This window comes from Gracilinanus agilis, chromosome 1, assembly GCF_016433145.1.
Source record: "Gracilinanus agilis isolate LMUSP501 chromosome 1, AgileGrace, whole genome shotgun sequence".
Lineage (NCBI taxonomy): Eukaryota > Metazoa > Chordata > Mammalia > Didelphimorphia > Didelphidae > Gracilinanus > Gracilinanus agilis.
Window position 1 is genome coordinate 151,560,817 of NC_058130.1, and position 14,442 is coordinate 151,575,258.

The window sequence follows — 14,442 nt, forward strand, 5'->3', positions numbered from 1 at the left end:
GATTGGTCTCATATTTTCAAATTTCTTTAGGTTGTTGAATAGACTTTTTCAAATAACTAGGTGCATTGAATTCTATCATGAAGACAGATGAAAAATCTTGACCTGAACATCACAATCTATTATTTTAGATGAATTAGGTGAAACCTCTGTGGTGAAAATTAGTGCATGAAATTTAAAAAACTTGACTTCTTTTTTTATTTCCATATTAAAATAAATTAGAGTTAATAAACAAGACTTAGTAAGACAGCACTTTAAAAATGGCACTTGAACGTGGAAGCTAACAGCCATAATTATTTTTGCTCTATTTGAGTCATATGAAATTCTCAATTTCACATAATTTCAAAAAAATGGTTTTCTGTTTAGTTTGCACCACATATGTGCCCATGATACAGGAAGTATATTCTAAAGGTATCAATCACAAGACACATACTACCCTGGCAAACAACTGTTTGTTGTTCTTGTTTTAAATACAAAGCATCTACAACTTTATTTCCCATAAAGAGATTGAAAACAGTCATTAACTTTTTTTTTTCCTGCTGGGATAGCATCGTCCAAAAGTGCTTTTTTAGCAGTATCTTAGAAAACCCCAACAAATCGCACAAAAAAAGACTATAAAACACAACCCCAACACAATAAGCTGTTATGTCTTCTGGCTTAAGGTCTTGAGGAACCGTGCCAGTACTAAGTCCTTGTTTAACACTGGAGCTGCTTTTGTCTTAAGCGAGGGCAGAAATACTAGCTGTGATTAACAATCTGTTTCCTTGCTCAGAAAAGCAGTAGTGATCCACTGGTTAATTTCCAAATTCAGAAGGGCAGAGTGTCCAGAAAGAGCCTGTCGATAATAGAAGGGGGTGGAACCAAATCTTCCAGTTTCAGGTAAAAGATGCGCTGGAGTCCCAGTGTGCAGAGAGAACGTAAGTCAGCAAGGGCACCTAGTACCTTAGGTTCTGCAGGCTCAAGAGGTTGTCCTTTAGTCTGGCATCCAAAAGCCAAATGATCTTTCAGACTACTTGTAATCTTGTTGCATAGCTCTTCTACTTTCTTTGGTTCTTTTAACCCATGTCTTTCTGTAGAGAGAATGAAGAAAAAAGTCAGTCTTACCATCACCCAAGCATGGTCTCCTTGGCCTTTGCTTATATTTTTCTCTATGTCTGAAATGTTTTCATACTTTTTCCTCTCTTCATTTGCTGAAATTCCATCCCTTGTCTAAGATCCAACTCAAATACAACTTCCTCCATAAGGCCTTCTCTAATTCTCCCAGTTTGATATATTCTTCTCTTCTTTCTGGTCTGCCACTGTATTTTGTACCTCCCATACACACTTATAGTTTGCATTGTAGTTACATGTGCTTTACTTCTCTTATCAGGTTGTACTCCTTAGGGCAGAGGCTGTATCTTTCCTTCAGTGCTCTATTACAGTGCACTGAATACTTTGGACCTGGGATTTCATCAGTTTGGGGAATTCCTAGTATAGAATTCCATGTATTAATGAAGATTGTCATTTGGCCTGTGATTTATAGTCTTCAAGTCTTATTTGGGGGCAACAAAAAGATTAAATGATTTCCTTATCATCACACAGTATTTATCAGAGGGAGGCCTTGAACCCAGGTCTTCCTGACTCCAAGGCTAGATCTCTATCCACTATGCTATACCTCTTTTCCTTCTAGATGCTTAAAGATTTTTGTTAAATAAAATCTCTATTTTAAATAGCCTGGTGAAAAACCTAATAAATACAACAATGATGACTATGTTTAAGCATTTGTTTACTTAACAAAAACCCAGTATAAATATATGCTTAAAATAACTGTGAAAATGAAAGAAACGAATCTTTTTCAGAACAATTACAAACTTAGGAGTTGAGAGAAGAATATTTATCTTTGGATAGAGCTATAGGTATATATATCTAAAACACCCAGAGACCCATAAGATATATCATTTTATCCTTTGGAAACAACTCTATGGGATAGAAATTTCTGAATCAGGATACCCAAAGAGGTAAAATCATGGCTCACCAGAAATATTGAAAGATCTTAGGAGTGATTTTTTAAAGGGGCATGGAAGTTTTCTGTGTGATTTTTATATCTGGAGGCCAAACATTTTCTTTAAGAATGCTTCTCCAATTTTATAATGAAATTCAAATCTAGCTATGGAAATGTAACATCAATTTTTTTTTCCAGAGATATATATAACTTTTAAAATGAAGTGCTAAATATCTATATAGGCTGTCCTTTGCTTATAGATACCTAACATCTTTATGTAGGTTATCATCATGGAATGGCTACCATAAGAATTATTTCTTTCTTTGCCCCTCCTGAGAAATTGCTTTCCTTCTTTGCTCCTCTCAGTCCCCACTGATGTAGACTTCAAGAATGACTGGGATTATTTTCCCTGCCCTTCATTTGCTCTCACTAGTCTTTTATTCTCAGCTCTTCAAACTGAAACTCAGTAGTTTGAAGCTGGAAGCATCATCCATATTTCCATTTACAGGACTATATACAGTAGGGAAGAGAAGCTCCTAGAATCCAAAATTGGAAGTTGGACACATTTCCCTAAAGTTCTGTAACATTTGGAATACTTAACAGGCATAACTTTCTTCGTGGTGTTTAAGAGTATTTAAAAAATAGAACTTTGGTTAAAACAATGAGATGGGATAGGGGTATTTAGTTTCACAGGAACAATATTGTAAATGACCAAATAATACTATGGTTGGAAGTTTTGTGACCTCACAGTGCAGTTTGTTATTGTAAAATGTCATCGATATGAAGATTATTAAGAGGTATATTGCCTGCAAGGCACACTATGGGTTATTCAGATTTTTTTGAGCTCATCTAGAAGCCACCATTTATAGGTCACTTGCAGGTGCAGCCTGGATAAAGTGCTGTGCTTATACAGCAAGATTTTTTTGGTTGCTCAGTCGTTTCATTCATGTCAATTCTTTGTGACCCCATTTGGGGTTTTCTTGGCAAAGATACTGGAGTGGTTTGCCATTTCCTTCTCCAGTTCATTTTGCAGATGAGGAAACAGTGGCAAACAGGGTTAAATGACTTGCACAGGGTCAAACAACTAGTGTCTGAGGTCAAATTTGAATTTGGGTCTTCTTGATTTCAGGACTGAACCCTATCCATTGTACCACTTAGCTGCTTCCTAGACACAAGAAAAAAGCCTGAGCTCAAAGCCATCCTCAGACACTTTATAGCTGTGTGACCTTTGGCAAATCACTTAACCTCTGTTTGCTTCAGTTTCTACAACTGTAAAATGAGAATAATAAGGACCTCTACCTCTTAGGGATATTGCAAAGATCAAGTGAGATATTTATAGAGTGTTTAGCACAGTACCTGGCACATGGCAGGTACTATATAATTGATACTTATCATCATCATCATCATCATCATCATCATCATTATGAATACTGTTCCTATGGGCAAAAATGTACTCTGAAACCAGTGTTGAAATGAACTTTTAAAATATGGCCAGTTTTTCGATTGGGAGTTGCCTACAGTAAAAAGAATAGAATGATGTCTGAATATTGTACTCAGAGAATAAAACTTTGGTATCATCTGTATTTCTTATTCTAGATTGTATTTTTTTTTAATTAATAGAGTTTAGCTAGCTATGTCTCAATTTCTTCAGACATGGGTTTGAAAAAACTGCTTTACCGAGGCATTTGAAAGCTTTGCTTTCCTGTTACCATCTAAAACACCACCACCCTAACTGTTCAAGGAAAGCATGGGAGCTACAAATTTTGTTGATTCACAGTTTCTTTAAGATACAGCCCAGAAGTTTAGGTTAGGCTGAAAGTAAACCATGGAAGTTTGAAACCATCTTGAATTCAGGTTAGGGAGAGAGATTTTGAGGTACCCTGAGGGTTCAGGTCTCTTGTGGAGTAAAATTCTCCTGATTATTCAGGAGCTTAGGAAACTCCTACAAATTGACCTGTCTAATAGGGGTATTGAAAACTGGAGGACCAGCAGAACACCCATGCTTGCTCAAACCCTTGAATAGAATCAGATATTTCCAAAGAAACCTATCAAACATTCCGCCAATCAACAGATATTTATTAAGTACCTACAGCCTTTGGGCTAAGCACACTCTACTCCCTCTTATCTTCTCTTGAAAGTGATGGATAGAATCTACGGGGATAGCCTCCCTTATGGCATTAGGAAAATACAGTACTCAGTTTGGCATTCCCTTATGGAATGAGTCATTGTTAACATTCATAGAACTAAAGGAAAAATCCATATGTCAGTTTCCTTTCCCCCAATTATCTTGTATTTAGGCTTGTGTGTGTGTGTGTGTATATACGTATATATACACACACCTATAATTAAAAAAAAAATTTACTTACCTTCTGTCTTACAATCAATACTGTGTATTGGTTCCAGACAGAAGACCCATTAAGGGCTAGGCAGTAGGGGTTAAGTGATTTGCTCAGGGTCACATGACTAGGAAGTATCTGAGATCAGATTTCAATCTAAGACCTCCTGCCTCCTGGCTCTCAATCCATTGAGCCACTTATCTGCCCCATATACACCTTTGTCTATTTACCTCTTGTTCCCCCAAAAGAAGGCAAATTTCTTGAGGGTAGGGGCAGTTTCATTTCTATTTTTGTGACCTCAGCATTTAACACAGTCCTCAGCATATAGTAAACAGTTGCTTATTGATTGATTGGAATTAAGATAGAATTTTGAATCAGTTTCTGTAATTTTTAAAGTCAGAATTTTCTTATCTTTGATACTACAGCATCTGAAATAAGAACTCAGTGCATATTCTAAGGATTCCTGAAAATGAGAAAAAAAATGAGTTCTATATTTCATTCAGGTGTCATATTTATTCTGATTGCAAAAGTAATTTCTCCAGTACAAGAGTCAGTCAGAAAACTAAAGAAATTAGCCAGAAATTTTTCTCAAAAATTTTCTCTTGGCTTTAACAGTGTAGAGTTGGATAAATTTGGTGAAATTAAGTATGTATAGAAAATTGCAATGAGATTAATTCAGGCAAAAATTTGGTTAAAATGAGGATCATTAGGACTAAATCTCTCCAAAGGTTGGACTTAGTTTTATGATACCTGTGAATTCCAAGAACATTTTCCCCAAGAATGCTAACGGAATCTTACTAAATTTTAACCTACAAAGCTATCGCCTCCAGGGGTAGTTAGACTCCCAATTCACAAACAACTCTACTTTCCTTGATTTTACTTATTTACAGAATTAAAAGATAGAATATACTGACAATAGACCTAACTATTGCTTCTGGTTCTTTAGTAAACAGTCTGACTCAGAAAAATCCAAAGACTGATCTTCATATATTTTAGGCTAAGAGGTACTAAGTTCTTCTTTTTCTTTTTTTAAACCCTTACCTTCTGTAAGATTGGTTCCAAGGCAGAAGAGCAATAAGGACTAGGAAATTGGAGTTAAGTGACTTGCTCAGGATTATAAATTGGGATATGTCTGTGGCCAAATTTGAACCCTCCAGACTCCAGGCCTGATTCTTTACCAACTAAGCCACCTAATTGCCTAGCTATGTTTTTAATGGGATTATGAGATTAAGAGCTGAAAGAAATAATCTTAGAGGTAATCTAGTTAAGAGGCAACTAGGTGGCTCAGGGGATTGAGTGTTGGCTTTGCTGTCAGACTGACTAAACAGACTATTTAAATTATTTGTTATGTGATTCTGGGCAAATTATTAATCTTTCTCAGCCTCAGTTTCCTCATCTGTAAAATGGGAATAACAATAGTACCAATTTACAGGATTGTTAAAACAATTAGATAACACATATGAAGTGCTTTGAAAATTTTAAAGTCCTACATAAATGCTAGGTATTATTATTATTCAACCCTGTCATATTATAGATAAAGATTAAAGTTCAGGAGGTTTAGAGATTAATTTATGTTATAAATCTAGTAAGTATGAAGGCTGGAATTTTGAACCCAGATTTCCTGCATTTGTCTAGTGCTTTTCATACTAAACAAGGTGGTAAACTGTCATCTCATTAACATCAAATTCAAATTCCATAAATAAGAAGGTATATAAAATTAATCTAAGGAGATTAACGATAACCTAGGAATCAATCTTTTCATGTAATAAAATATCCAATATTCAGCAACAATTTCTTTATTACACAGTGCCCTCCCTCCCTTGAATAGAATTCATGTTAATTATCAAAATAAGGAAACTAAGCAATATTTGAGGCCTAATTTAGGGTGAGAATTGATAATGAAATTCTGTAATTGAACCTTCTTATAGCCAAATTCACAGAAGGTGCTTGGGAGTTTTCTTTGCTTCCCTACCAGTTGTGAAAGCTCAATAACTATGGCAACCATTATTTATTCAGTGAATTCAAGTGGAGATCAATACTCACTGCCATCTCTATCAGTGCTAGGCCTGGAATTCCACAAGGAATTCACAAGACACTCTTATTAGAAACCAAAGACATTTCAACCATCCTTTGTTATTTTGATCATATACTGAGTTGTTTGCTTATCTTTAAAAAAAAGAGTTAAAATAAAATAAATCTAGAACTGTTTCTAGCTTCCAGTAAGAATATAAAATGCTAAAGATTTACCATGTTTTATAACCTTCCAACAGACTCCAAAGCTCTGACATTTAAAGAACCCTTTTCTGGATGCTCTGTTAAATGACTTCAGAGATATTACCTAGCACCAATAAGCTTGGGGAGGAAGATTCATGCTATTTATCCTGGGGTTTGGAGGGAGGGGAAAATAGGAGAGAGATGTAGGGCTGACTATTATTTGAAAATCCTTTTATTCATCTCTTAGACTCACTTTTTCATTCTCTGCAAAGCTATTTAAACAGTCCTTTTTCAGTTTTCTCAAGCTTCTAACCCCACCCTACACAAATAATCTCAATGTACCTCATTACAAGGAAGACAGAAAGCATCTGATATGAGCTTTCCCAGTCTCTCTCCTGCCCATTTTCAAATCTCTCTATAGTATCATCCTCATTTTCAAGGTCCTTCCTTATAAATTCTCTTCTCCATGTGCCTTGAATCCAAATCCCACCCACCTCCTCTGAGACTTTACTCCATCAATCATTCCTTCTCTCTGGCATCTTCAGTTTCTATCTCTATGCACCTTCCTTTTTGATGGGTTACATTATCAGATTTTATTTATCTTAAAAGCACAACTCAAAATATCTTGTCTCTGACTTAATTTCCCTTTTGTCTTATTCTTCACAGCCAAACTTGAAAGACAATGCTCTTCCCAAGCACTCATTCCCTAACCCATTGTAATGCAAATTATTTTCCAACTATCTGAGTAGTCTTCTCTCCAAATCCAAGTTTTTTTTAGTCCTTATCATTCTAGACCTTTCTACAACATTGTCTACCACTTCATTTTCTATACAGTTTTCCTTCTTGGTTTTTGTGATACTGCACTCTCATAATTCTCCTCCTATTTCTCTGACCATTTCTTCTCAATTTTCTTTATTGCCTGTTTTCCTTCTGCAATGCCTTAAAACATACACATACTCTCTCTCTCTCTCTCTCCCTCCCACTCCCAATTTCCACTATACTTGTTCAGAGAGTTCATCAGGACCTTAGAGGCCATTTTGTTTTAGTTTCTTCTACACAGATGATTCCTAAATCTATATCTCCAGCCTAAAGCTTTCCTTTGGGCCTTAGTACCACATTTCCAAAGTCTACTAGACATTTTCACTTCACTTTATTTAACCATCACTTTTCAAACCCAAGTTGTCCAAAAGCAGTATTATCTCCCTTCCTTTGTTATCCAATAGCCTTTCTTTATTCATCCTTATTCTCCCACTCAGGTTTGAAATTCTAGAATCATCTTTGCTTTTTCTGTCTTCTTCAACACTCACATCCATTAAATTGCTAAGTTTCATTGATTCTACTTCCATCATATTTCTTACCTTAATCCCCATTGCTATCATGCTAGTTTATACAACTGAGCTATATGGCAAGAGTATCTTGAATAGTTTCTCTGCCATGTCCATGAACCCTGGAGGGACATTTTCTAGGGATGAGGGAAGGGTACCAGATATCAGATTTGTGGCCTGCTAAATATGAGACATAGACCTATGGATCTATGATGTTAGTAGTCTTTTCTCTTTCACAAAGACTAATATACTCAGGGAACACAATCACCTCATGTTCCCCTAATTGCTCTTTCCAAAAGGAACACATACACACACAAAAAAGGTACCTTGACCACTATGCCCAGAAAAGCATATTTCTGTTATAAGCAGAGACCACATAATATAGCATAACATAAATAGCAGAGACCACATCTTACTTAAATTTCATTTCTCCACAACCCAAGTGTTTTGCGTACAATTGACACTTAATATTTATTCAATTAAGTTAAATTGTCTCTTCTTTTTTGCATGCAATCTCTCTGCAATAGTAAGTATATCTAGGTTTACACACACCTACACTCATATGGAAACTATGCCTTTTTCCCCCTTCAGAATAAATAGTTCTGTGGTTTTTATCTCCATGTCTCTGTTTATGCTATTCCTTTTTCTCAAAATACTTGTCAACCATCTATATCTTTACCTACTGAAATCCTACCTTACCTTCAGTTATGTTTGTGTTTTTGTGGATTTCATTGAACCTATTAGAGACTTGTTTCCTCATCTATAAAATAGGCATAATACTTATACTACCTAATTGATAGGATTTTTAAACACATTATGATCATTATGATTATCCTTATAGTATAGATATTTGTATACTTATCCTCTTTCCTAAATTATAAGTTCTTCAAGGATAGGAAGTGTATTTTATTCATCTTTGTGTCCTGTGTAGCACCTAGAATAGTCCCTTGCCTATAGCAGAGGTTGAAATATATTTGCTGAATGGAATTGGAACTAAATTTTGACAATAATTTTGAAATTTGATCACGAGTATATAAGCTAGACTAAAATGATTTTTTTTTGTTAATAAAACATGCTCCTAATTTTTTTGGCACGTGAATCCAAAAATTCTGGATTTTAAATTAAATTCAATTCATAACATAGTTATTAAATGTCTTCAATGTACAAGGAATTGTGCTCATTGTTGATACTACAAGAATGAAAAGTAGCACAATCTGGCTCTCATCTACATTTTCAGATTTTTTTTTACACTATCTGCTTATGAGTTCTTTACTTATCATGACTATACTTCAGCACATTGCTACCCAGTTCTCACTTCTACCCTTTGCCTGAAACTTGCTTCTTTTCATTCAAGTCTCAGTTCAAGTACAATTTTTCTCCATTAAAATTTTCCTGATCACTCCCACTGAGTAATCTTTCCCAACTAAAATTTTCCTAGAGTCCTGTTCTTGATCTCATCTTTGCATACTTATGTATATTGTATCCCCCTCTACTAGTCTAAAAATGATACAGAGCTTCTGCCTTCAAAGAACCCATAATCTAATTAGTCATTTTTTAGTATGGAACATTCTAGCCATTAAAATGTATATATTTTATAGGAATGTTTAAATAATGAATTAAATTGAACTAGAACCATTGGAGCATAGGCCCTTAGTACTGGAAAGGAGTTTTGAAGCCATATGTATTGAAGCCTTCCGCCCAGTGCAGGACTCCTCCTTGATATTCCGAATAGAGGGTTGTATGATTCCTCTATCACTTCTAGTGACCAGTTGCTCACTAGCTCATAAGGTAGCCTATCCCAATTTGGGGTAACCATTTTAAAGTACTTCCTTTATATTGAGCTAAAATCTATATCCTCTGACTTCCTTTTCTCTCTTTTATCTCATTCCCTTACTTGATACTAAACCTGCATTTTTCTCTTACTAAGATAATTCATGTTCTTGACCCCTCCTTTTCCCCTCAGACCATATCCTCTATTCTCATTTCATTATCTGACACTTGAATGAGCCACCATCTTTAGATTCCCTTTTTTCTTCTCTCGGCCTTCTGCCATTCCACCAACCCTGCTGATTCTCAATGTTGAGTAACCCCCACTATTGAATTCTTCTGTTTGTGCTCCCATATTATTGAATATAACATTGAGCAGATTTAATCTTTTCTAAGTTTATAGAGTATAACCTCAACAAGTGCCTTACTGGTACCTGGCACTATCTCATTACCCACAGAGACTAATAGAGTTTGAAGAAGCCTTTGTAGTATAATGTAATTTAAGCTACACCTGAACTGGAATCCATCTGCATTATCCCTGACTAGATGCTATCTCCATTTAAAGAGCTTACTTCCTATTCAGATAACCTATAGCAGCATCTTTACATAATTCTAATTGCTTTAGTGTATCTATTTCATAGAATTGTTGCAAAAGATTAAATAGGGGGGGCAGCTGGGTAGCTCAGTGGATTGAGAGCCAGGCCTAGAGATGGGAGGTCCTAGGTTCAAATCTGGCCTCAGACACTTCCCAGCTGTGTGACCCTGGGCAAGTCACTTGACCCCCATTGCCTACCCTTACTACTCTTCTGCCTTGGAGCCAATACATAGTATTGACTCCAAGATGGAAGGTAAGGGTTAAAAAAAAAAAAAAAAAAAGATTAAATAGGAAAATTTATGTAAGTTTTTATATACCTTTAAAAAAAATCTTATTTTCTGTCCTAATAATAATTCTAAGATAGAAGGGCATGGGCTAGGCAAACAGGGTTAAGTGACTTGCCCAGGGTCACACAGTTAGGAAGTGTGGAGGTCAAATTTGAACCCAGGACCTCCTGACTTCAGACCTGGCATTCTAAGCCAATTAGCTGCCCTTTGTTTTATAAATCTTAGAGAATATTCTAAACATAAGGCATTATTATAATTAATTATCAAGGGCAGCTGGGTAGCTCAGTGGAGTGAGAGTCAGGCCTAGAGACAGGAGGTCCTAGGTTCAAACCTGGCCTCAGCCACTACCCAGCTGTGTGACCCTGGGCAAGTCACTTGACCCCCATTGCCCACCCTTACCAATCTTCCACCTATGAGACAATACACCGAAGTACAAGGGTTAAAAAAAAAAATTAATTATCAAACCAAAATGTATCTCTTCTACCCACTTTTTTTTACTATGCCCTTGTTGGCCAATTAAAATTAATGTAATCTACTTTTTACATCACATATCTTCACATATTTGAATACATCTATCATGTTTTAAATATTTTTCTTTTTTTCTCAAATCACCAACTGTTTTCCATCCCCAACACTTACTTATAAGAGATAATTTATCTTTTTACTTCAGAGAAAAAATTATGGCTACCCAGGCAATCCCCCTAACTTCTAAGAAACTTCTCAGGATCACTGTCTACTTTTTCCTTCTGATCTGCCTTCTGGAAGAGGCATCAAGGCCTCCCATTCGGCTACTAAAATAATTTTCCTTAAGGTCCAGTTTGACCACATCATCCCCTTAATTTCAGCAAACTCTAGTGGCTCTCTCCTACTCTTTACTCCTTGCCATTTAATCCATTGACACCAGCCTCCTGGGTGTTTCATGAACAAGACACTCTATTTCTTGGCTGCCTCTCCTACTTGGATTGGGTTCCCTGCTCATCACTGCCTATTGCCTTCCCTGCCTTTCTTTAAGTCCCAATTAAAATCTTATTTACTATAAGAAGACTTTTCCAACCTCTCTTAATTCTAGTATACTCCCTTTTAAAATTATTTCCTATTTATCCTGTTTATAATTCGTTTGTATATATTTGTTTACTTGTTTTCTTCCCAAATAGACTATGAGTTCCTTGAAGGTTCCTTGTCTCTTTTTGTATCCCAAGAGCTTATCATGGTGCCTAACACAAACAAGGTATTTAATAAATTTTTATTGACTATTGATTGATTTGCTCCAGCAATTATCTCTCTTACACATATATCTTTAATCTGTCCACAAACATGTTCAGATCTCCAAAATCCTTTTTTAGAAAGGCCTGTTGATTTTTTTTATCCCCATTTAGCTACTCTGCCATTTCTCTCTACCCCTTCCTTCACTGCCAAATTTCTTTAAAAGCTTGTCTGCACTCCAATGCCTCTAATTCTTCCTCATACACTCCACTCTCCCCTTTAGCTTTATAATAATTTAGTTTCCATTCTCTCTACTCTACTGAAATGGATTTCTTAAATGTTCCCAAAAAGCTTTTATTCAGTTTTCATCTCTCTTAATCTGACACTTCTGACTAACCATGTCCTTTGGATATTCTCTCCTCCTCTAGTTTTTGAGGTATTCTATTATTCTTATCCTTTTATGACTCTAAAAACTTCTGCCTTTTCTGATCACTTAAGGTTTACATTTCTGAAAGTACTGCTTTCACTCTTATTTTATCTCTTGGTTACTCTCATTCACTTCTTTTATTTTAACTCTCATGCCAACATAAATATAGTCTCCATCTCTAACTAAAGCCCAAACCAGCTTCTGGAATTGCCTACTATAACACATATACTCCTGAATGTCCTGCCAGCATTTGAATCTCCAAAACTAAGCCCCTTATAATATAATTATGATACATTCATATGTGTCATAGCTACTTGTGTATATTATATATCTCTATTAGACTACATTTTTCATTAATGCAGGGATATTGTCTTATCTAAAGTTCTTATTTCCCCAAGTACTACTATAAGTGGTGTTTATTTAGTGTTTATGGAATTAGAATGTATGTAGTATCTAAAGGAAATCACATCTGTTCCAACATTGGCTTCCCCTATCCTAAAAATAGTATAGTGAGGAGGAGGGTTGGGCTACAGGGTGAAATTTATGGACAGTAAAATTAAAAGGTAGAAATACTGTTTGTTCATTTAAAGTTTAGCCCAACTTTTAACAAAATCTAAATCCAAGTAATGGCTAAGTTTATGTTTCTGCCAGGTGAACTCTTTATGACTCAGAAAACACTAGGAAAGCAGAGCTGAAGAGTTGAACTTAAGAAGAAAGTATGTACCTGTAATCATACTGAGAGCTGATAAGCATGCTAAGGCGGGGATGTCGAGGTTAAGGCTCTTTAAGTTTAAGGAAAAGTCTTTAATTGAATCGAGCCATTCCCCAAATCCACGAAGGCACTGAAGTCTATGAAGCACAAGTCCATTGCAGAATACAAACTTATCTTCAGCTGTGTTAGATCTGAAATTAAAAATAATTCCAGAATATTTTACAAATATGCACATTATTATAAATATATGCACTCAAATATCCACACTGTGTCATTTAGAATCTAACATGTTGTCCAACACATGTAAGCACTCATGTTTAACAATATGCTTCTTTCAATGAAGTCTTCAACAAATAAGCTTCCTTGCTTTAGCTTACTTGGTGGAAATTTTAGGTCTATAGTTAACTAGTATACTTGATCACATTTGCTGAGTGTCTTTCCCCCAACAACCTTGTAGGGATGGGTAGTTCAAATGTCATTGTTCCCTCACCCCAACTTTTCATTTTGTTTTATAGGAAAGGAAACTGATAGACAAGTATTTTAAGTTGCCCATAATTCACATGGTTAGTGTCAACACTGTAATGTAAACCCATGTTTTCTAATTTCCACATTCCAAGATCACTACAGTACACCATAGTGTCTCTAATAATTTTTAATGTTTCATGTCCAAATGGGATTAGGGTTAACCCAAAGACATGAAGAAAAAGAAAAATCACACTCTATGCTAAATATTTTGCAAGATATCCACTGAAATGTTATTTGAGAGACCTTTGAAAAAGTTATTTAACTTTTCTGAGCCTTGGTTTCTTCATCTATAAAATTAGAGAGTTGACTAGATAGATCATCTCTTAGATCCCACCTATGACTTATTGATAAATAGTGATGTATACTGCCATGAAATTTATGAAAGATGATTCAAAATCTATAATTATAATTGCTTCTGTAACTATAATTGCTTCTTTTTACTTCTTAAATTAAAGACCAAGAATAAAGACATATTACAGATTCTAAAAATATGTAAATGTATATACATTTATTGTAAAAAATAAAGTCAATATAAGTGCTAGATTATAATCACACTAAAAATTGCTTATTAAAATTCCTTTTCCTTTCCTTCTATGCTTTCTGAACAGTGTTACCTTGATCTGTTTTTGCTCCTTTCTATTATTATTGATATTTCTTTTTTTCTCCCATTCTTTCTTTTTGATTAAAAAAATGTCCTCATAGTTGCAGCTTTCTGTTTTCCTCATATTTATTATTTAAACTATGCTATTTTTATGATTCTGATTTGTGAAAGGGAAAAGGAATAAATAAATGGTACCTACTATGTGTCAGGCCCTGTGTTATTTGCTTTACAAATATCTCATTTGATAATTACAGGGAACATCTAATGTGGAAGTTGCCTCCAAAATGCAAACTAACAATTCTGTTAATTATAGTGTTTGAAAGTTGCCTAGGTCACTAAGAAGTCAACTGAACTCTCTATGGTCACACAACAAGTTCTATTTCAGAGGTAAGACATGAACCTGTCTCCCTGATTTCAAGGCCTTTCTTCCAAAGGGTGCCCTTCATTTCTATTATTAATAACCGGAGTCTAA

General features: G+C 35.2%; 1 protein-coding gene across 1 annotated transcript in view; it reads right to left on the bottom strand.

The window, feature by feature from the left end:
• Positions 1-803: 803 nt before the first annotated feature.
• NR4A3 (nuclear receptor subfamily 4 group A member 3) overlaps positions 804-14,442 on the bottom strand; it is a 28,311-nt gene continuing 14,672 nt past the window's right edge. Inside the window, exons 6-7 of the mRNA XM_044657223.1 lie at positions 12,857-13,035; positions 804-1,067 (exon numbers count right to left, since the gene is read on the bottom strand). Of these exons, the coding sequence (XP_044513158.1) occupies positions 805-1,067; positions 12,857-13,035 (442 nt within the window). The 3' untranslated portion in view covers position 804. The remainder of the gene's footprint in view (positions 1,068-12,856; positions 13,036-14,442) is intronic.